The sequence below is a fragment of the Coregonus clupeaformis genome, chromosome 10 (genome assembly GCF_020615455.1).
Source record: "Coregonus clupeaformis isolate EN_2021a chromosome 10, ASM2061545v1, whole genome shotgun sequence".
NCBI classification, from domain to species: domain Eukaryota; kingdom Metazoa; phylum Chordata; class Actinopteri; order Salmoniformes; family Salmonidae; genus Coregonus; species Coregonus clupeaformis.
In genome coordinates, this window is record NC_059201.1 from 29,793,180 (window position 1) to 29,817,212 (window position 24,033).

At 42.7% G+C, this 24,033-nt stretch overlaps 1 protein-coding gene across 1 annotated transcript in view; it reads right to left on the reverse strand.

Moving 5' to 3' along the window:
- Positions 1 to 2,946: 2,946 nt before the first annotated feature.
- Positions 2,947 to 24,033, reverse strand: part of LOC121575855 (cell death activator CIDE-3-like) — a 34,983-nt gene continuing 13,896 nt past the window's right edge. The window contains exons 6-7 of the mRNA XM_041889146.1: positions 4,155 to 4,342; positions 2,947 to 3,693 (exon numbers count right to left, since the gene is read on the reverse strand). Of these exons, the coding sequence (XP_041745080.1) occupies positions 3,492 to 3,693; positions 4,155 to 4,342 (390 nt within the window). The 3' untranslated portion in view covers positions 2,947 to 3,491. The remainder of the gene's footprint in view (positions 3,694 to 4,154; positions 4,343 to 24,033) is intronic.

A 24,033-nucleotide genomic window follows, 5' to 3' on the forward strand; every position in this document is an offset into this window, starting at 1 on the left:
TTGAAGATGCAAAATATTTGTTGTTGTGAAACAAGAAATAAGACAAAAAAACAGAAAACTTGAGCGTGCATAACTATTCACCCCCCCCCAAAGTCAATACTTTGTAGAGCCACCTTTTGCAGCAATTACAGCTGCAAGGCTCTTGGGGTATGTCTCTATAAGCTTGGCACATCTAGCCCCTGGGATGTTTGCCCATTCTTCAAGGCAAAACTGCTCCAGCTCATTCAAGTTGGATGGGTTCCGCTGGTGTACAGCAATCTTTAAGTCATACCACAGATTCTCAATTGGATTGAGGTCTGGGCTTTGACTAGGCCATTCCAAGACATTTCAAATGTTTCCCCTTAAACCACTCAAGTGTTGCTTTAGCAGTATGCTTAGGTTCATTGCCCTGCTGGAAGGTTAACCTCCGTCCCAGTCTCAAATCTCTGGAAGACTGAAACAGGTTTCCCTCAAGAATTTCCCTGTATTTAGCGCCATCCATCATTCCTTCAATTCTGACCAGTTTCCCAGTCCCTGCTGATGAAAAACATCCCCACAGCATGATGCTGCCACCACCATGCTTCACTGTGGGGATGGTGTTCTCGGGGTGATGAGAGGTGTTGGGTTTGTGCCAGACATAGCGTTTTCGTTGATGGCCCAAAAGCTCAATTTTAGTCTCATCTGACCAGAGTATCTTCTTCCACATGTTTGGGGAGTCTCCCACATGCCTTTTGGCGAACACCAAAACGTGTTTGCTTATTTATTATTTATTTTTGCTTATCTGATTAATGCCCTCCTTGCCTGGTCCGTGAGTTTTTGTGGGCGGCCCTCTCTTGGCAGGTTTGTTGTGGTGCCATATTCTTTCCATTTTTTAATAATGGATTTAAAATGGTGCTCCGTGGGATGTTCAAAGTTTCTGATATTTTTTTATAACCCAACCCTGATCTGTACTTCTCCACAACTTTGTCCCTGACCTGTTTGGAGAGCTCCTTGGTCTTCATGGTGCCGCTTTCTTGGTGGTGCCCCTTGCTTAGTGGTGTTGCAAACTCTGGGGCCTTTCAGAACAGGTGTATATATACACACACACACTGAGATCATGTGACACTTAAATAAAGTCCACCTGTGTGCAATCTAACTAATTATGTGACTTCTGAAGGTAATTGGTTGCACCATATCTTATTTAGGGGCTTCATAGCAAAGGGGGTGAATACATATGCACGCACCACTTTTCCGTTCTTTTTTGTTTAGATGTTTTATTTTTTTTTACACGTCATTTTTTCCATTTCACTTCACCAATTTGGACTATTTTGTGTATGTCCATTACATGAAATCCAAATAAAAATCAATTTAAATTACAGGTTGTAATGCAACAAAATAGGAAAAACGCCAAGGGGGATGAATACTTTTGCAAGGCACTGTATGTTTCTGCAACTTGATTGGAGTCTACCTGCGGTAAATTCAATTGATTGGACATGATTTGGAAAGGCACACACCTGACTATATAAGGTCCCACAGTTGACAGTGCATGTCAGAGCAAATACCAAGCCATGAGGTCGAAGGAATTGTCCGTAGAGCTCCGAGACAGGATTGTGTCGAGGCACAGATCTGGGGAAGGGTACCAACACATTTCTGCAGCATTGAAGGTCCAAGAACACAGTGGCCTCCATCATTCTTAAATGGAAGAAGTTTGGAACCACCAACCAACAAGACTTCCTAGAGCTGGCCGCCAAACTGAGCAATCGGGGGAGAAGGGCCTTGGTCAGGGAGGTGACCAACAACCCTATGGTCACTCTGGCAGAGCTCCAGAGTTCCTCTGTGGAGATGGGAGAACCTTCCAGAAGGACAACCATCTCTGCAGCGCTCCACCAATCAGGCCTTTATGGTAGAGTGGCCAGACGGAAGCCACTCCTCAGTAAAAGGCACGACAGTCCGCTTGGAGTTTGCCAAAAGGCACCTAAAGGATTCTCAGACCATGAGAAACAAGATTCACAGCCAAGACAACGCAGGAGTGGCTTCGGGACAAGTCTCTGAATGTCTTTGAGAGGCCCAGCCAGAGCCTGGACTTGAACCCGATCGAACATCTCTGGAGAGACCTGAAAATAGCTGTGCAGCGACGCTCCCCATCCAACCTGACAGAGCTTGAGAGGATCTGCAGAGAAGAACGGGAGAAACTCTCCAAATACAGGTGTGCCAAGATTGTAGTGTCATACCCAAGAAGACTCGAGGCTGTAATCACTGCCAAAGGTTCTTCAACAAAGTACTGAGTATAGGGTCTGAATACTTATGTAAATGTTTTTTAAACATTTGCAAACATTTCTAAAAACCTGTTTTTGCTTGGTCATTATGGGGTATTGTGTGTAGATTGATGAGGAAAAAAATCTATTTAAACCATTTTAGAATAAGGCTGTAACGTAACATCAATTGCTACGATGATCGGAGCAGTAGCCACCAGTTTTACATTGGAGTGTCTGAAGTCAATGGAGAGAAATAATGAGACGCATGAAGTCGGGCAGTTTGGCTAAAATGTTCCAAAATTAGTTTGAAGTAAATTACACAATTTTCCTTGAGATGGTAGAGGGAGAGTGGGTCTATTGTTGCTGCTGCTGCCAAAAGCATCATCCTCTCTCCTGTCTGTCTATGTAATGGCTCATTTCCTTGGCCCTGCACTTCAGCCCCCTACAGCTGGGTAACATTCCCTGGCCCTCTCCCACCCCCTGGCAGGCTAAGGAAAGATGGGCTCCAGTTGGCAGGACAGGACAGGACAGGACAGGACAGGCTGGGGGACAATTAGAGGAGTGTAGGTGAGACAACCAGACCTTATGCCAATTACTGTGCCATGAGCCAGTCAGACATGTCACCCATAATGACCTCCAACACTGTGGAGCCAGGTGTGAGTGTGCTTGCATGGATGCATGTGTGTGCATGCACGCATGTCTATGTTGGAGGGGAATAAAGCCGCTCAAAAGGTTAATAAATCATATTATTTATTTTTGCTTATTCATATGAAAAAAGTAGTGTATCAGTTGAAAGTACAGACCAGAAGCAGTCACTGCAAAAGAAAAGTGGGCATTTGCTTGTGGGGTGTTGCAAGCCATATACACAGACAGATATGTAACAAAGCACAAGTGACTGCAGCCAGGTATTTACATAGTGTGGGACAACACAACATTTCCTGTCTCAAAAGTAAATCTAGAGGAGTGACCTAACCAAAAGGTGTGTACCTGTCGCAGTAACCATGACATCAGAGTGATGCAACACTATGACGTGCCATGGTATTGGTCCTGCAGTTTGACTGTACCCATTTTGTTTTTTAGCACAGTCAAATCCCTTTTTGAATATCCTGAAAATCCATCCTTCCTTCCTTTCTCCCTTCCATGAAGTGATCACTAATCTGCCATGACTGGACAGGTGCAAGCTATGTGGTGGAACTTTCCCTTTCACCTGCACAATCAAGTTAGTTGGGTGATTATTAGGGAGAAGGGAAGGATGCATGTTACTAGTATTGGAATAGGTCAAACAACAGTCTTGCCCATCACAGAAGTCCTGCCCTTCAGGATGCTCTGTAGTTGTTTGATCTTGCCTTCCTGTGGCAGTGGTGGCAGGCCCCTGTCTGCCCGGTCATCCTCGTCCAGGAGCTGCTCGATGTAGCAGGAGCAGCCCAGGAGGACGTGGCCTGTGGCCTGCATAGAGAACAGGGTCCATCTCAGAGCCTCCCTACAGGAACAGATGTCAGACAGATAGACTAATACCTGGACTCTAGATCAGTGATCAGACAGGTGAGGTGCAAACCGATAGACAGATAAGCATATAGTAAGGCAAATGGAGAAACACAAACAAATTAGTGAACTCCCGAGTCAGACAGATGGGAATCACAGTGCAGGGATGGAACCTGCATCTCCCTGATCTCTCCTAGTTTAGATACAACTTCCATTCTCTTTCCACTGACTTTTCATAGAGCACAATACAAGCAGAAAATAAAGGAGCCTAGAAAACATTATTTGTCGCCCTTGCACAATTTAATCCTCGCTGTCATAACCGCTCAGCTAAAGCTGAAAATCGGCAGCGCTCAGCACGGATGACATAACCTTCCAAAATTCAACTGAACATATCAACAACCTCCTCCTAGGTCTCACCGCCACACCTTTGACAGTGACACACACTCGCAGGTCACTCACTTCAGCATCTTCTTGGCAGCGTAGCAGCGCACATCATAGGAGACAGAATAGATGCCATAAAGGGTGGCCTTCACGTTCAGACAGCCAATGAAATCCTGAGGGTTGTTCTTGTACAGGTCAAAGGTTATTCTAGCCACATCTTTCCTGCGCTGGGGTTTGAGCTCATTTTGCATTCTGGGAGGAGTGTTCTGGGAGCAGAAATATTGAGAGAGGGAGAGAAAGAAGATAAAAGGAGAAACAAGAGAAAATCATTTCCCCCCAGTTAACAGGAATTAAGTCTGGTCTCCTACAGCTTATTTTTGGTGGGAAACTCAATTTGAGTGTGAAGGAAAACTGCATAGATAACCTCTTTCACTGGCTGTCAAACTAAGATAAATGAATGCAAGACTAGTTAGATCCCCCATGCACACACCCCTCCATCCCCTCCACCCAAGGGCTTCAGTCATCTGCAAAAGAACAAAACGAGCATTAGAATACAGATTAATTCATTCTGAACAGTGGATGGACAACAGGAAAGGAAATGGCATTATGTTAATGTGAGACGCTCAGCATGACAGGAGCCAAGTAAACACACAGGGTGATACTGTTCAGGTGGCAGCTCATCATTTAATGAATATGGAAATTACCTGCTTTGGACAAACAAACACCACTCAACTCCGGCTCAAATTGTGTTTTTATTATGCCTAAAATTGCAAGGAGGTAACTAAATGAGGGGTTTATGATTTGTCATATACAGTTTATTAGGTACACCCATCTAGCACCGCGTCGGAACCCACTTTGTCTCTAGAACAGCCTGAATTCTTCAGGGCATGGATTCTACAAGTTGGAAATGTTCCACAGGGATGTTGGTCCATGCTGATGCGATGGCATCACGCAGTTGCTGCAGATTGGACGGCTGTACACCACCGCCACCAACCTGTACCGTTGACACCAGCTGTCTGTTTGAACTATTGGCACACAGCTCGGACACCCATGATTATCCCACTAGACATGCCACCAGAGGTCTCTTCACAGTCCCCAAGTCCTGAACAGACTATGGGAGGTGCACAGTACTACATAGAGCCATGACTACATGGAACTCTATTCCACATCAAGTAACTCATGCCAGCAGTAAAATTAGATTTAAAAAACAAATAAGAATACACCTTATGGAACAGCGGGGATTGTGAAGCAACAAACATAGACACATGAATACAAACACACGATAACATACGCACTATACACACATGTACACATGGATTTTGTGTTATAGATATGTGGTAGTAGAGGCCTGAGGGCACACACTGAATATGTTGTGAAATCTGTTATGAATGTATATGTTTTGAAAATGTATAACTGCCTTAATTCTGCTGGACCCCAGGAAGAGTAGCTGCTGCCTTGGCTACTGGGGATCCATGATAAATACAAATACACCAGGCAGGTTGCGTCCATGGACTCATGCTGCTTACGCCAAATCCCGAATGCCATCAGCATGATGCAACAGGAACCGGGATTCGTCAGACCAGGCGATGTTTTCCACTCCTCAGTTGTCTAGTGTTGATGATTGTGTGCCCACTGGAGCTGATTCTTCTTGTTTTTAGCTGATGAGAATGGAACCTGGTGTGTTCAATAGCCCATCCATGACAAGGATCGACGAGATGTGCGTTCCGAGATGCCGTTCTGTGCCGTTATTTGTCTGTTTGTGGCCCACCTGTTAGCTTGCACAATTCTTGCCATTTTCCTTCGACCTCTCATCAAAGAGCTGTTCTGCCCACAGGACTGCCACTGACCGGATGTTTTTAGTTTGTCGCATCATTCTCTGTAAACCCTAGACACTATCGTGTGTGAAAAGCCCAGGAGGGCGACCGTTTCTGAGACACTGGATCTGGCGCGCCTGGCACTGACAAACATACCACGCTCAAAGTCACAAAGGTCACTAGTTTTGCCCATTCTAACGTTCAATCTAACAGTAACTGAATGCCTCGATGCCTGTCTGCCTACTTTATATAGAAAGCCACGGCCACGAGACTCACTGTCTGTAGGAGCGATCCATTTTCGTGAACGGGGTGGTGTACCTAAAAAACTGGTGAGTATGTCAGACATAATTTCCCTCAACTCTTCGCCCAGAATAAGAATGCTTTTGCATTTATCTGAAAGGATAAGTATTGGTTTCACAAAGTTCGCTGCTTCAGTGTTATGAGATATTTTTGTCAAATGTTACTATGGTATACTGAAGTATAATTACAAGCATTCCATGAGTGTCAAAGGCTTTAATTGACAATTACATTAAGTTTATGCAAAGAGTCAATATTTAAAGCGTTGACCCTTCTTTTTCAAGACCTCGGCAATCTGCCCTGGTATGCTGTCAATTAACTTCTGGGCCACATCCTGACTGATGGCAGCCCATTCTTGCATAATCAATGCTTGGAGTGTGTCAGAATTTGTGGGTTTTTGTTTGTCTACCCGCCTCTTGAGGATCGACCACAAGTTCTCAATGGGATTAAGGTCTGGGGAGTTTCCTGGCCATGGACCCAACATTTCAATGTTTTGTTCCCCGAGCCACTTAGTTATCAATTTTGTCTTATGGCAAGGTGCTCCATCATGCTGGAAAAGGCATTGTTAGTCGCCAAACTGTTCTTGGATGGTTGGGAGAAGTTGCTCTCGGAGGATGTGTTGGTACCATTCTTTATTCATGGCTGTGTTCTTAGGCAAAAATGTGAGTGAGCCCACTCCCTTGGCTGAGAAGCAACCCCACACATGAATGGTCTCAGGATGCTTTACAGTTGGCATGACACAGGACTGATAGTAGCGCTCACCTTGTCTTCTCCGGACAAGGTGTTTTCCGGATGCCCCAAACAAGCGGAAAGGGGATTCATCAGAGAAAATAACTTTACCCCAGTCCTCAGCAGTCCAATCCCTGTACCTTTTGCAGAATATCAGTCTGTCCCTGATGTTTTTCCTGGAGAGAAGTGGCTTCTTTGCTGCCCTTCTTGACACCAGGCCATCCTCCAAAAGTCTTTGCCTCACTGTGCGTGCAGATGCACTCACACCTGCCTGCTGCCATTCCTGAGCAAGCTCTGCACTGGTGGTGCCCCGATCCCGCAGCTGAATAAACTTTAGGAGACTGTCCTGGCGCTTGCTGGACTTTCTTGGGCGCCCTGACGCCTTCTTCACAACAATTGAACCTCTCTCCTTGAAGTTCTTGATGATCTGATAAATGGTTGATTTAGGTGCAATCTTACTAGCAGCAATATCCTTGCCTGTGAAGCCCTTTTTGTGCAAAGCAATGATGACGGCACGTGTTTCCTTGCAGGTAACCATGGTTAACAGAGGAAGAACAATGATTTCAAGCACCACCCTCCTTTTAAAGCTTCCAGTCTGTTATAACTCAATCAGCATGACTGAGTGATCTCCAGCCTTGTCCTCGTCAACACTCTCACCTGTGTTAACGAGAGAATCACTGACATGATGGCAGCTGGTCCTTTTGTGGCAGGGCTGAAATGCAGTTGAAATGTTTTTGGGGGGGATTAAGTTCATTTTCATGGCAAAGAGGGACTTTGCAATTTATTGCAATTCATCTGATCACTCTTCATGACATTCTGGAGTATATGCAAATTGCCATCATCAAAACTGAGGCAGCAGACTTTGTGAAAATTAGTATGTGTCATTCTCAAAAAGTTTGACCACGACTGTATATTCCATCCCAAAAGTTTACGTAATTCACATTATTTTCTTCCATTTTATCTAAAACGGCTGGTTATACAACTGCATCTTCATCTGAGAACACGTCAGCATTGATAGAGCTTACAGATATGTGGCTGGATGATGATGCTATGCACGTAGTACTAGTGGATTCTCCATGCCACGGCAAGATCGGAAAGCGGCTTCGGGGAAGTCGAAAGGAGGTGGAGTGTGTTTTCTTCATGAACAACAACTGCTGTGCTGCTTCAACTGTGAAGGAAATATTGAGCTTTTGCTCACTTTATCTAGAACACCTCATTGTAAGTTGCAGACCCTTTTATCTACCAAGACCGTTCTCATCCAGAATCATCACGGCTGTCTACATCCCTCCACAAACCAACACCACTCTAACTCAACGAACTGTATGGGGCCATAAACAAAACAAGAAACTGCTCACCCAGAGGCAGCCTTTCTGGTGGGCGAAGACTTTAAACCGTCCTACAGTGCATTCGGAAAGTATTCAGACCTATTGACTTTTTCCACATTTTGTTACGTTACTTTCTTATTCTAAAATGGATTAAATAAATAAAAATCCTCATTAATCTACACACAATACCCCATAATGACAAAGCGAAAACTGTTTTTTAGAAATGTTCGCAAAAATAATAATTAATAAGCAGAAATGCAATATTTACATACGTTTTCAGACCCTTTGATATGAGACTCGAAATTGAGCTCAGGTACCGGAGCATAGACCTACAGTGGGGGAAAAAATATTTAGTCAGCCACCAATTGTGCAAGTTCTCCCACTTAACACAGGTCAAACGTTTTCTGTAAGTCTTCACAAGGTTTTCACACACTGTTGCTGGTATTTTGGCCCATTCCTCCATGCAGATCTCCTCTAGAGCAGTGATGTTTTGGGGCTGTCGCTGGGCAACACGGACTTTCAACTCCCTCCAAAGATTTTCTATAAGGTTGAGATCTGGAGACTGGCTAGGCCACTCCAGGACCTTGAAATTCTTCTTACGAAGCCACTCCTTCGTTGCCCGGGCGGTGTGTTTGGGATCATTGTCATGCTGAAAGACCCAGCCACGTTTCATCTTCAATGCCCTTGCTGATGGAAGGAGGTTTTCACTCAAAATCTCACGATACATGGCCCCATTCATCTTTCCTTTACACGGATCAGTCGTCCTGGTCCCTTTGCAGAAAAACAGCCCCAAAGCATGATGTTTCCACCCCCATGCTTCACAGTAGGTATGGTGTTCTTTGGATGCAACTCAGCATTCTTTGTCCTCCAAACACGACGAGTTGAGTTTTTACCAAAAAGTTCTATTTTGGTTTCATCTGACCATATGACATTCTCCCAATCCTCTTCTGGATCATTCAAATGCACTCTAGCAAACTTCAGATGGGCCTGGACATGTACTGGCTTAAGCAGGGGGACACGTCTCGCACTGCAGGATTTGAGTCCCCTGGCGGCGTAGTGTGTTACTGATGGTAGGCTTTGTTACTTTGGTCCCAGCTCTCTGCAGGTCATTCACTAGGTCCCCCGTGTGGTTCTGGGATTTTTGCTCACCGTTCTTGTGATCATTTTGACCCCACGGGGTGAGATCTTGCGTGGAGCCCCAGATCGAGGGAGATTATCAGTGGTCTTGTATGTCTTCCATTTCCTAATAATTGCTCCCACAGTTGATTTCTTCAAACCAAGCTGCTTACCTATTGCAGATTAAGTCTTCCCAGCCTGGTGCAGGTCTACAATTTTGTTTCTGGTGTCCTTTGACAGCTCTTTGGTCTTGGCCATAGTGGAGTTTGGAGTGTGACTGTTTGAGGTTGTGGACAGGTGTCTTTTATACTGATAACAAGTTCAAACAGGTGCCATTAATACAGGTAAGGAGTGGAGGACAGAGGAGCCTCTTAAAGAAGAAGTTACAGGTCTGTGAGAGCCAGAAATCTTGCTTGTTTGTAGGTGACCAAATACTTATTTTCCACCATAATTTGCAAATAAATTCATTAAAAATCCTACAATGTGATTTTCTGGATTTTTTTTCCTCATTTGGTCTGTCATAGTTGACGTGTACCTATGATGAAAATTACAGGCCTCTCTCATCTTTTTAAGTGGGAGATCTTGCACAATTGGTGGCTGACTAAATACTTTTTTCCCCACTGTGTGTGTGTGTATATACACACACACACACACACACACACACACACACACACACACACACACACACACACACACACACACACACACACACACACACACACACACACACACACACAGTGAGGGAAAAAAGTATTTGATCCCCTGCTGATTTTGTACGTTTGCCCACTGACAAAGAAATTATCAGTCTATAATTTTAATGGTAGGTTTATTTGAACAGTGAGAGACAGAATAACAACAACAAAATCCAGAAAAATGCATGTCAAAAATGTTATTAATTGATTTGCATTTTAATGAGGGAAATAAGTATTTGACCCCTCTGCAAAACATGACTTAGTACTTGGTGGCAAAACCCTGGTTGGCAATCACAGATGTCAGACGTTTCTTGTAGTTGGCCACCAGGTTTGCACACATCTCAGGAGGGATTTTGTCCCACTCCTTTTTGCAGATCATCTCCAAGTCATTAAGGTTGAGGATGACTTTTTGCAACTTGGACCTTCAGCTCCCTCCACAGATTTACTATGGGATTAAGGTCTGGAGACTGGCTAGGCCACTCCAGGACCTTAATGTGCTTCTTCTTGAGCTACTCCTTTGTTGCCTTGACCGTGTGTTTTGGGTCATTGTCATGCTGGAATACCCATCCACGACCCACTTTCAATGCCCTGGCTGAGGGAAGGAGGTTCTCACCCAAGATTTGACGGTACATGGCCCCGTCCATCGTCCCTTTGATGCGGTGAAGTTGTCCTGTCCCCTTAGCAGAAAAACACCCCCAAAGCATAATGTTTCCACCTCCATGTTTGACGGTGGGGATGGTGTTCTTGGGGTCATCGGCAGCATTCCTCCTCCTCCAAACACGGCGAGTTGAGTTGATGCCAAAGAGCTCCATTTTGGTCTCATCTGACCACAACACTTTCACCCAGTTCTCCTCTGAATCATTCAGATGTTCATTGGCAAACTTCAGACGGGCATGTATATGTGCTTTCTTGAGCAGGGGGACCTTGCGGACGCTGCAGGATTTCAGTCCTTCACGGCGTAGTGTGTTACCAATTGTTTTCTTGGTGAATATGGTCCCAGCTGCCTTGAGATCATTGACAAGATCATCCCGTGTAGTTCTGGGCTGATTCCTCACCGTTCTCATGATCATTGCAACTCCACGAGGTTAGATCTTGCATGGAGCCCCAGGCCGAGGGAGATTGACAGTTATTTTGTGTTTCTTCCATTTGCGAATAATCGCACCAACTGTTGTCACCTTCTCACCAAGCTGCTTGGCGATGATCTTGTAGCCCATTCCAGCCTTGTGTAGGTCTACAATCTTGTCCCTGACATCCTTGGAGAGCTCTTTGTTCTTGGCCATGGTGGAGAGCTTGGAATCTGATTGATTGATTGCTTCTGTGGACAGGTGTCTTTTATAGAGGTAACAAACTGAGATTAGGAGCACTCCCTTTAAGAGTGTGCTCCTAATCTCTGCTCGTTACCTGTATAAAAGACACCTGGAGCCAGAAATCTTTCTGATTGAGAGGGGGTCAAATACTTATTTCCCTCATTAAAATGCAAATCAATTTATAACATTTTTGACATGCGTTTTTCTGGATTTTTTTGTTGTTATTCTGTCTCTCACTGTTCAAATAAACCTACCATTAAAATTATAGACAGATCATGTCTTTGTCAGTGGGCAAATGTACAAAATCAGCAGGGGATCAAATACTTTTTTCCCCCTCACTATATATATATATATATATATATATATATATATATATATATATATATAAAGTACCAGTCAAAAGTTTGGACACACCTACTTATTCAAGGGTTTTTCTATATTTTGACTATTTTCTACATTGTAGAATAATAGTGAAGATATCAAAACTATGAAATAACACATATGGAATCATGTAGTAACCAAAAAAAAAGTGTTAAACAAATCCAAATATATTTTAGATTTTAGATTCTTCAAATAGCCACCCTTTGCTTTGATGACAGCTTTGCACACTGTTGGCATTCTCTCAATCAACCTCATGAGGTAGTCACCTGGAATATATTTCAATTAACAGGTGTGCCTTCTTAATAGTTAATTTGTGGAATTTCTTTCCTTCTTAATGCGTTTGAGCCTATCAGTTGTGTTGTGAAAAGGTAGGGAGGGTCTACAGAAGATAGCCCTATTTGGTAAAATACCAAGTCCATATTATGGCAAGAATAGCTCAAATAAGCAAAGAGAAATGACAGTCCATCATTACTTTAAGACATGAAGGTCAGTAAATATGGAACATTTCAAGAACTTTGAAAGTTTCTTCAAGTGCAATCGCAAAAACCATCAAGCGCTATGATGAAACTGGCTCTCATGAGGACCGCGACAGGAATGGAAGACCCAGAGTTACCTCTGCTGCAGAGGATAAGTTCATTAAAGTTACCAGCCTCAGAAATTGCAGCCCAAATAAATGCTTCACAGAGTTCAAGTAACAGACACATCTCAACATCAACTGTTCAGAGGAGACTGCGTGAATCAGGCCTTCATGGTCGAATTGCTGCAAAGAAACCACTACTGAAGGACACCAATAAGAAGAAGAGACTTGCATTGGCCAAGAAACACGAGCAATGGACATTAGACCGATGGACATGTGTCCTTTGGTCTGGAGTACAAATTTGAGATTTTTGGTTCCGACCGCCGTGTCTTTGTGAGATGCGGTGTGGTTGAACGGATGATCTCTGCATGTGTATTTCCCACTGTAAAGCACGGAGGAGGTGGTGTTATGGTGTGTTTTTTTTTGCTGGTGACACTGTCTGTGATTTGTTTAGAATTCAAGGCACACTTAACCAGCATGGCTACCACAGCATTCTGCAGCAATACACCATCCCATCTGGTTTGGGCTTAGTGGGACTATCATTTGTTTTTCCAACAGGACAATGACCCAACACACCTCCAGGCTGTGTAAGGGCTATTTTAACAAGAAGGAGAGTGATGGAGTGCTGCATCAGATGACCTGGCCTCCACAATCCCCCGACCTCAACCAAATTGAGATGGTTTGGGATGAGTCGGACAGCAGAGTGAAGAAAAAGCAGCCAACAAGTGCTCAGCATATGTGGGAACTCCTTCAAGACTGTTCCAGGTGAGCATTCCAGGTGAAGCTGGTTGAGAGAATGCCAAGAGTGTGCAAAGCTGTCATCAAGGCAAAGGGTGGGTATTTGAAGAATCTCAAATATAAAATACATTTTGATTTCTTTAACACTTTTTTGGTTACTACATGATTCCATATGTGTTATTTCATAGTTGTGATGTCTTCACTATTATTCTACAATGTAGAAAATAGTAAAAAATTAAGAAAAACCCTTGAATGAGTAGGCGTTCTAAAACTTTTGACCGGTAGTGAGTGAGTGAGTGATTGAGATATATATATATATATATACACACACACACACACACACACACACACACACACAACCGTTCAAAAGTTTGGGGTCACTTAGAAATGTCCTTGTTTTTTTTTGTCCATTAAAATAACATCAAATTTATCAGAAATACAATGTAGACATTGTTAATGGCTATTATAGCTGGAAATGGCTGATTTTTTATGGAATATCTACATAGGCGTACAGAGGCCCATTATCAGCAACCATCAGTCCTGTGTTCCAATGGCACGTTGTGTTTGCTAATCTAAGTTTATAATTTTAAAAGGCTATTTGATCATTAGAAAACCCTTTTGCTATTATGTTAGCACAGCTAAAAACTGTTGTGCTGATTATAGAAGCAATAAAACAGGCCTTCTTGAGACTAGTTGACTATCTGGAACATCAGCAATTGTGGGTTCGATTACAGGCTCAAAATGGCCAGAAACAAATAACTTTCCTCTGAAACTCATCAGTCTATTCTTGTTCTGAGAAATGAAGGCTATTCCATGTGAGAAAAAACAAGAAACTGAAGATCTCGTACAACGCTGTGTACTACTCTCTTCACAGAACAGCGCAAACTGGCACTAACCAGAATAGAAAGAGGAGTGGGAGGCCCCGGTGCACAACTGAGCAAGAGGAGTGTGTCTAGTTTGAGAAACAGGCGCCTCACAGGTCCTCAACTGGCAGCTTCATTAAATAGTACCTGCAAAACACCATTCTCAACAGCCTCTTCACTGATAAACTTAGATTAGCAAACACAACGTGCCATTGGAACACAGGACTGATGGTTGCTGATAATGGGCCTCTGTACGCCTATGTAGATATTCCATTAAAAATCAGCCGTTATCAGCCATTTACAACATTAAAATGTCTACACTGAATTTCTGATCAATTTGATGTTATGTTAAGGGGGGATAAAATTGCTTTTCTTTTGAAAACAAGGACATTTCTAAGTGACCCCAAACTTTTGAACGGTAGTGTGTGTATATGTATGTACAGTTGAAGTCGGAAGTTTACATATACCTTTACCAAATACATTTAAACTCAGTTTTTCACAATTCCTGACATTTAATCCTAGTAAAAATTCCCTGTCTTAGGTCAGTTAGGATCACCACTTTATTTTAAGAATGTGAAATGTCAGAATAATAGTAGAGAGAATTATTTATTTCAGCTTTATTTCTTTCATCACATTCCCAGTGGGTCAGAAGTTTACCTACACTCAATTTGTATTTGGTAGCATTGCCTTTAAATTGTTTAACTTGGGTCAAACGTTTCGGGTAGCCTTCCACAAGCTTCCCACAATAGGTTGGGTGAATTTTGGCCCACTCCTCCTGGCAGAGCTGGTGTAACTGAGTCAGGTTTGTAGGCCTCCTTGCTCGCACATGCTTTTTCAGTTCTGCCCACACATTTTCTATAGGATTGAGGTCAGGGCTTTGTGATGGCCACTCCAATACCTAGACTTTGTTGTCCTTAAGCCAACTTGCCAAAACTATAGTTTGTTAACAAGAAATGTGTGGAGTGGTTGAAAAACTAGTTTTAATGACTCCAACCTAAGGGTATGTAAACTTCTGACTTCAACTGTATGTATATATACAGTGGGGAAAAAAAGTATTTAGTCAGCCACCAATTGTGCAAGTTCTCCCACTTAAAAAGATGAGAGAGGCCTGTAATTTTCATCATAGGTACACGTCAACTATGACAGACAAAATGAGAAAGAAAATTCAGAAAAATCACATTGTAGGATTTTTAATGAATTTATTTGCAATTTATGGTGGAAAATAAGTATTTGGTCAATAACAAAAGTTTCTCAATACTTTGTTATATACCCTTTGTTGGCAATGACACAGGTCAAACGTTTTCTGTAAGTCTTCACAAGGTTTTCACACACTGTTGTTGGTATTTTGGCCCATTCCTCCATGCAGATCTCCTCTAGAGCAGTGATGTTTTGGGGCTGTCGCTGGGCAACACAGACTTTCAACTCCCTCCAAAGATTTTCTATGGGGTTGAGATCTGGAGACTGGCTAGGCCACTCCAGGACCTTGAAATGCTTCTTACGAAGCCACTCCTTCGTTGCCCGGGCGGTGTGTTTGGGATCATTGTCATGCTGAAAGACCCAGCCACGTTTCATCTTCAATGCCCTTGCTGATGGAAGGAGGTTTTCACTCAAAATCTCACGATACATGGCCCCATTCATTCTTTCCTTTACACGGATCAGTCATCCTGGTCCCTTTGCAGAAAAACAGCTCCAAAGCATGATGTTTCCACCCCCATGCTTCACAGTAGGTATGGTGTTCTTTGGATGCAACTCAGCATTCTTTGTCCTCCAAACACGACGAGTTGAGTTTTTACCAAAAAGTTATATTTTGGTTTCATCTGACATTCTCCCAATCCTCTTCTGGATCATCCAAATGCATTTTAGCAAACTTCAGATGACCCTGGACATGTACTGGCTTAAGCAGGGGGACACGTCTGTCACTGCAGGATTTGAGTCCCTGGCGGCGTAGTGTGTTACTGATGGTAGGCTTTGTTACTTTGGTCCCAGCTCTCTGCAGGTCATTCACTAGGTCCCCCCGTGTGGTTCTGGGATTTTTGCTCACCATTCTTGTGATCATTTTGACCCCACGGGGTGAGATCTTGCGTGGAGCCCCAGATCGAGGGAGATTATCAGTGGTCTTGTATGTCTTCCATTTCCTAATAATTGCTCCCACAGTTGATTTCTTCAAACCAAGCTGCTTACCTATTGCAGATTCAGTCTTCCCAGCCTGGTGCAGGTCTACAATTTTGTTTCTGGTGTCCTTTGACAGCTCTTTGGTCTTGGCCATAGTGGAGTTTGGAGTGTGACTGTTTGAGGTTGTGGACAGGTGTCTTTTATACTGATAACAAGTTCAAACAGGTGCCATTAATACAGGTAACGAGTGGAGGACAGAGGAGCCTCTTAAAGAAAAAGTTACAGGTCTGTGAGAGCCAGAAATCTTGCTTGTTTGTAGGTGACCAAATACTTATTTTCCACCATAATTTGCAAATAAATTAATAAAAAATCCTACAATGTGATTTTCTGAAAAAAAAAATCTCAATTTGTCTGTCATAGTTGACGTGTACATATGATGAAAATTACAGGCCTCTCATCTTTTTAAGTGGGAGAACTTGCACAATTGGTGGCTGACTAAATACTTTTTTTCCCCACTGTATATATATATTCAACTGTATGTATGTATGTATGTATGTATGTATGTATGTATGTATGTATGTATGTATATATATATACATACAGTTGAAGTCAGAAGTTTACATACCCTTAGGTTGGAGTCATTAAAACTAGTTTTTCAACCACTCCACACATTTCTTGTTAACAAACTATAGTTTTGGCAAGTCGGTTAGGACATCCACTTTGTGCACGACACAAGTAATTTTTCCAACTATTGTTTACAGACATTATTTCACTTATAATTCACTGTATCACAATTCCAGTGGGTCAGAAGTTTACGGTGCCTTTAAACAGCTTGGAAAATTCCAGTAAATGATGTCATGGCTTTAGAAGCTTCTGATAGGCTAATTGACATCATTTGAGTCAATTGGAGGTGTACCTGTGGATGTATTTCAAGGCCTACCTTCAAACCCAGTGCCTCTTTTCTTGACATCATGGGAAAATCAAAAGAAATCAGCCAAGACCTCAGAAAAAACATCGTAGACCTCCACAAGTCTGGTTCATCCTTGGGAGCAATTTCCAAACGCCTGAAGATACCACGTTCATCTGTACAAAAAAATTGTACGCAAGTATGAACACTTTGGTGCGAAAAGTGCAAATCAATCCCAGAACAACAGCAAAGGACCTTGTGAAGATGCTGGAGGAAACAGGTACAAAAGTATCTATATCCACAGTAAAACTAGTCCTATATCGACATAACCTAAAAGGCCGCTCAGCAAGGAAGAAGCCACTGCTCCAAAACCGCCATAAAAAAGCCAGACTATGGTTTGCAACTGCACGTGGGGACAAAGATCATCCTTTTTGGAGAAATGTCCTCTGGTCTGATGAAACAAAAATAGAACTGTTTGGCCATAATGACCATTGTTATGTTTGGAGGAAAAAGGAGGCGGCTTGCAAGCCGAAGAACACCATCCCATCCGTGAAGCACGGGGGTGGCAGCATCATGCTGTGGGGGTGCTTTGCTGCAGGAGCGACTAGTGCACTTCACAAAATAGATGGCATCATGAGGAAGGAAAATTATGTGGATATATTGAAGCAACATCTCAAGACATCAGTCAGGAAGTTAAAGCTTGGTCGCAAATTGGTCTTCCAAATGGACAATGACCCCAAGCATACTTCCAAAGTTGTGGCAAAATGGCTTAAGGACAACAAAGTCAAGGTATTGGAGTGGCCATCACAAAGCCCTGACCTCAATCCTATAGAAAATGTGTGGGCAGAACTGAAAAAGCGTGTGCGAGCAAAGAGGCCTACAAACCTGACTCAGTTACACCAGCTCTGTCAGGAGGAATGGGCCAAAATTCACCCAACTTATTGTGGGAAGCTTGTGGAAGGCTACCCGAAACGTTTGACCCAAGTTAAACAATTTAAAGGCAATGCTACCAAATACTAATTGAGTGTAGGTAAACTTCTGACCCACTGGTAATGTGATGAAATAACTAAAAGCTGAAATAAATCATTCTCTCTACTATTATTCTGACATTTCACATTCTTACAATAAAGTGGTGATCCTAACTGACCTAAGACAGGGAATTTTTACTAGGATTAAATGTCAGGAATTGTGAAAAACTGAGTTTAAATGTATTTGGCTGAGGTGTATGTAAACATCCGACTTAGACAGACAGACAGACAGACAGACATCAGCCTCAACAGCATTCTCTGGTGTAGCACCATGGCGTATTTTATTTCTCGTGTCACTTTTTTATTTTAAAACTTTGCATTGTTGGGAAGGGCCCGTAAGCAAGCATTTCACGGTAATGTCTACACCAATTGTATTCGGTGCATGTGACAAATAAAATTGGATGATAATTCACAGAAGTGAGGGCTCTTCACCATTATACCTGGGTGACCTGGTGTAATGGCACCACCTAGTGGACTCTGTGGTAAGAAGGCTCAGGGGAGATATGTCAAATAAAATATATATATTTATATACAGCTCTGGAATAAATTTAGAGACCACTGCAAATTTTTCTTAAATCAGCATCTCTACATGTATGACAGCCATTCCATTCCAGTGTATGTTGAATTCCAACACAGGCACACCTCATTCTACTGAATTAGGTACTGATTAGGTGATCACATGAACCAAATCTTATTTAACGAGGAAAAGTATAAAAAACACTGCTGTGGTCATCATTATCCTCTTGCAATAGGACCAGCTGGATGGCAAAAACAGTGCTAATAGTACCTCAAAAGTAATATTAATCAAAAAATAACTATTGACCATGCCAAAAGAGTTGAAAAGGAAAGTTTTGAGTGAGGAAAATAAGGGTTCAATTCTGGCTTTACTGGCAGAGGGATACAGTGAGCGTCAGGTTGCTTCCATCCATAAAATTTCAAAGACGGCGGTTCATAAGAACAAGGTCAAGCAGCAGACATTGGGGACATCAAAGCTACTGACCGGCAGAAGGCGAAAATGACACTCTACTGACTGGGATGACCGCCAACTCATTCGAATGTCACTCAACAACCGTAGGATGACATCAAGTGACCTACAAAAAGAATGGCAAACGGCAGCTGGGATGAAGTGCACGGCGAGGACGGTTCGAAACAGGCTCCTAGGGGCAGGGCTGAAGTTGTGCAAAGCTAGAAAAAAGCCCTTCTTCAATGAGAAGCAAAGAAGAGCCAGGCTGTGGTTTGCAAAAGACCATTAGGATTGGGCCGTAGAGGACTGGAGTAAGGTCATCTTCTCTGATGAGTCCAATTTTCAGCTTTGCCCAACAACTGGTCTTCTAATGGTTAGACGGAGACCTGGAGAGGCCTACAAGCTACAGTGTCTCACACCCACTGTGAAATTTGGTGGAGGATCGGTGATGATCTGGGGGTGCTTCAGCAAGGCTGGAATCGGGCAGATTTGTCTTTGTGAAGGACGCATGAATCAAGCCACGTACAAGGTTGTCCTGGAAGAAAACGTACTTCCTTTTGCTCTGACATTGTTTCCCAACTCTGAGGATTGGTTTTTCCAGCAGGACAATGCGCCATGTCACACAGCCAGGTCAATCAAGGTGTGGATGGAGGACCACCAGATCAAGACCCTGTCATGGCCAGCCCAATCTCCAGACCTGAACCCCATTGAAAACTTCTGGAATGTGATCAAGAGGAAGCTGGATGGTCACAAGCCATCAAACAAAGCCGAGCTGCTTGAATCTTTGCGCCAGGAGTGCCATAAAGTCACCCAACATCAATGTGAAAGACTGGTGGAGAGCATGCCAAGACGCATGAAAGCTGTGATTGAAAATCAGGGTTATTCCACCAAATATTGATTTCTGAACTCTTCCTTAGTTAAAACATTAGTATTTGTGTTGTTTAAAAATGAACATGAACTTATTTTCTTTGCATTATTCGAGGTCTGACAACACTGCATATTTTTTGTTATTTTGACCAGTTGTCATTTTCTGCAAATAAATGCTCTAAATGACAATATTTTTATTTGGAATTTGAGAGAAATGTTGTCAATAGTTTATAGAATAAAACAAAAATGTTAATTTCACCCAAACACATACCTATAAATAGTAAAACCAGAGAAACGTATATTTTTTGCAGTGGTCTCTTAATTTTTTCCAGAGCTGTATATATATATATATATATATATACACACATACATACACACACACATACAGTGGGGAAAAAAGTATTTAGTCAGCCACCAAATTGTGCAAGTTCTCCCACTTAAAAAGATGAGAGAGGCCTGTAATTTTCATCATAGGTACACGTCAACCAGAAAATCACATTGTAGGATTTTTAATGAATTTATTTGCAAATTATGGTGGAAAATAAGTATTTGGTCAATAACAAAAGTTTCTCAATACTTTGTTATATACCCTTTGTTGGCAATGACACGGGTCAAACGTTTTCTGTAAGTCTTCACAAGGTTTTCACACACTGTTGCTGGTATTTTGGCCCATTCCTCCATGCAGATCTCCTCTAGAGCAGTGATGTTTTGGGGCTGTCACTGGGCAACACGGACTTTCAACTCCCTCCAAAGATTTTCTATGGGGTTGAGATCTGGAGACTGGCTAGGCCACTCCAGGACGTTGAAATGCTTCTTACGAAGCCACTCCTTCGTTGCCCGGGCGGTGTGTTTGGGATCATTGTCATGCTGAAAGACCCAGACACGTTTCATCTTCAATGCCCTTGCTGATGGAAGGAGGTTTTCACTCAAAATCTCACGATACATGGCCCCATTCATTCTTTCCTTTACACGGATCAGTCATCCTGGTCCCTTTGCAGAAAAACAGCCCCAAAGCATGATGTTTCCACCCCCATGCTTCACAGTAGGTATGGTGTTCTTTGGATGCAACTCAGCATTCTTTGTCCTCCAAACACGACTGAGTTGAGTTTTTAACCAAAAAAGTTATATTTTGGTTTCATCTGACCATATGACATTCTCCCAATCCTCTTCTGGATCATCCAAATGCACTCTAGCAAACTTCAGACGGGCCTGGACATGTACTGGCTTAAGCAGGGGGACACGTCTGGCACTGCAGGATTTGAGTCCCTGGCGGCGTAGTGTGTTACTGATGGTAGGCTTTGTTACTTTGGTCCCAGCCCTCTGCAGGTCATTCACTAGGTCCCCCCCGTGTGGTTCTGGGATTTTTGCTCACCGTTCTTGTGATCATTTTGACCCCACGGGGTGAGATCTTGCGTGGAGCCCCAGATCGAGGGAGATTATCAGTGGTCTTGTATGTCTTCCATTTCCTAATAATTGCTCCCACAGTTGATTTCTTCAAACCAAGCTGCTTACCTATTGCAGATTCAGTCTTCCCAGCCTGGTGCAGGTCTACAATTTTGTTTCTGGTGTCCTTTGACAGCTCTTTGGTCTTGGCCATAGTGGAGTTTGGAGTGTGACTGTTTGAGGTTGTGGACAGGTGTCTTTTATACTGATAACAAGTTCAAACAGGTCCCATTAATACAGGTAACGAGTGGAAGACAGAGGAGCCTCTTAAAGAAGAAGTTACAGGTCTGTGAGAGCCAGAAATCTTGCTTGTTTGTAGGTGACCAAATACTTATTTTCCACCATAATTTGCAAATAAATTCATAAAAAATCCTACAATGTGATTTTCTGGAGAAAAAAAATCTCAATTTGTCTGTCATACTTGACGTGTACCTATGATGAAAATTACAGGCCTCTCTCATCTTTTTAAGTGGGAGAACTTGCACAATTGGTGGCTGACTAAATACTTTTTTCCCCACTGTATATATATTTTAATTATTTTACATACATACAGTACCAGTCAAGTTTGGACACACCTACTTCTTTATTTATTATTACAAATAAAGAAAACCCTTGAATGAGTAGGTGTGTCCAAACTTTTGACTGATAGTGTACATCAGCAAAAAAAGAAACGTCCTCTCACTGTCAACTGCGTTTATTTTAAGCAAACTTAACTTGTGTAAATATTTGTATGAACATAAGATTCAACAACTGAGACATAAACTGAACAAGTTCCACAGACATGTGACTAACAGAAATGGAATAATGTGTCCCTGAAAAAAAGGGGGGGGTCAAAAGTAACAGTATCTGGTGTGGCCACCAGCTGCATTAAGTACTGCAGTGCATCTCCTCCTCATGGACTGTACCAGATTTGCCAGTTCTTGCTGTGAGATGTTACCCCACTCTTCCACCAAGGCACCTGCAAGTTCCCAGACATTTCTGAGGGGAATGGCCCTAGCCCTCACCCGCCGATCCAACAGGTCCCAGACGTGCTCAATGGGATTGAGATCCGGGCTCTTCGCTGGCCATGGCATACCACTGACATTCCTGTCTTGCAGGAAATCACGCACAGAACGAGCAGTATGGCTGGTGGCATTGTCACGCTGGAGGGTCATGTCAGGATGAGCCTGCAGGAAGGGTACCACGAGGGAGGAGGATGTCTTCCCTGTAACGCACAGCGTTGAGATTGCCTGCAATGACAACAAGCTCAGTCTGATGCTGTGACACACCGCCCCAGACTATGACAGACCCTCAACGATCAGCTGTCCGTCCTGTCTCCCTGTAGCGCTGTCTTAGGTGTCTCACAGTACGGACATTGTAATTTATTGCCCTGGCCACATCTGCAGTCCTCATGCCTCCTTGCAGCATGACTAAGGCACATTCACGCAGATGAGCAGGGATCTGAGCATCTTTTTTTTGTGTTTTTCCAGAGTCAGAGAGAATTGCCTACCGTCTGTAAGCTGTTAGTGTCTTAATGACCGTTCCACAGGTGCATGCTCATTAATTGTTTATGGTTCATTGAACAAGCATGGGAAACAGTGTTTAAACCCTTTACAATTAAGATCTGTGAAGTTATTTGATTTTTACAAATTATCTTTGAAAGACAGGGTCCTGAAAAAATTGACGTTTCTTTTTTTGCTGAGTTTTACATACATACATAGCAAGCATTCGGAAAGTATTCAGACCCCTTGACTTTCTCCACATTGTTACGTTACAGCCTTATTCTAACTTTTTTTTTTTTTTTATTCCCCTCAATCTACACACGATACCCCATAATGATGAAGCAAAAACAGTTTCTTCGAATATTGTTTTCAAATGTATTACAAATAAACGGAAATATCACATTTACATAAGTATTCAGACCCTTTACTAGGTACTTTGTTGATGCGCCTTTGGCAGCGATTGCAGGCTCCATTCTTCTTGCGTATGATGTAAAGCTTGTATTTGGGGAGTTTCTCCCATTCTTCTCTGCAGATCCTCTCAAGTTCTGTCAGGTTGGATGGGGAGTGTCACTGCACAGCAGTGGAGGCTCCTCAGAAGAGGAAGGGGAGGACCATCCTCAGTAAATTTCATTAAAGAAAGAATTGTAAAAGATAATTTTTTTTTTTTTTTTTAGATAAAACTATACTAAATATAATCACGTCACCAAATAATTGATTAAAACACACTATTTTGCAAAGAAGGTCTACAGTAGCCTCAACAGCACTCTGTAGGGTAGCACCATGGTGCAGCCGGAGGACAGCTAGCTTCAGTCCTCCTCTGGGTACATTGACTTCAATATAAAACCTAGGAAGCTCATGGTTCTCATCCCCTTCCATAGACTTGCACAGTAATTATGACAACTTCCAGAGGACGTCCTCCAACCTATCAGAGCTCTTGCAGCATGAACTGACATTGTCCACCCAATCAAAGGATCAGACAATTAATCTAGTACTGAAAGCATAAACTACAGCTAGCTAGCACTGCAGTGTATAAAATGTGGTGAGTAGTTGACTCAAAGAGAGAAAGACAATAGTTGAACAGTTAACAAATTAATTTATTCCAAACTGAAGGAGAAGCAAGAGAGAAATATATATTTTTTTTCACTTTCACAGCTAGCAAATTCAGCTAGCTAGTTTAGCCTACTGAAACACCCTTCTCAAACAGAGGGATGCCATGTTAGCTAGCTGGCTATGACTTTCCAACACAACACTGGAACTCTTCCAAGTCAAGGTAAGCTTTTAATTTTACTCATTTATTGCAACTGGGGCCAGCCGGT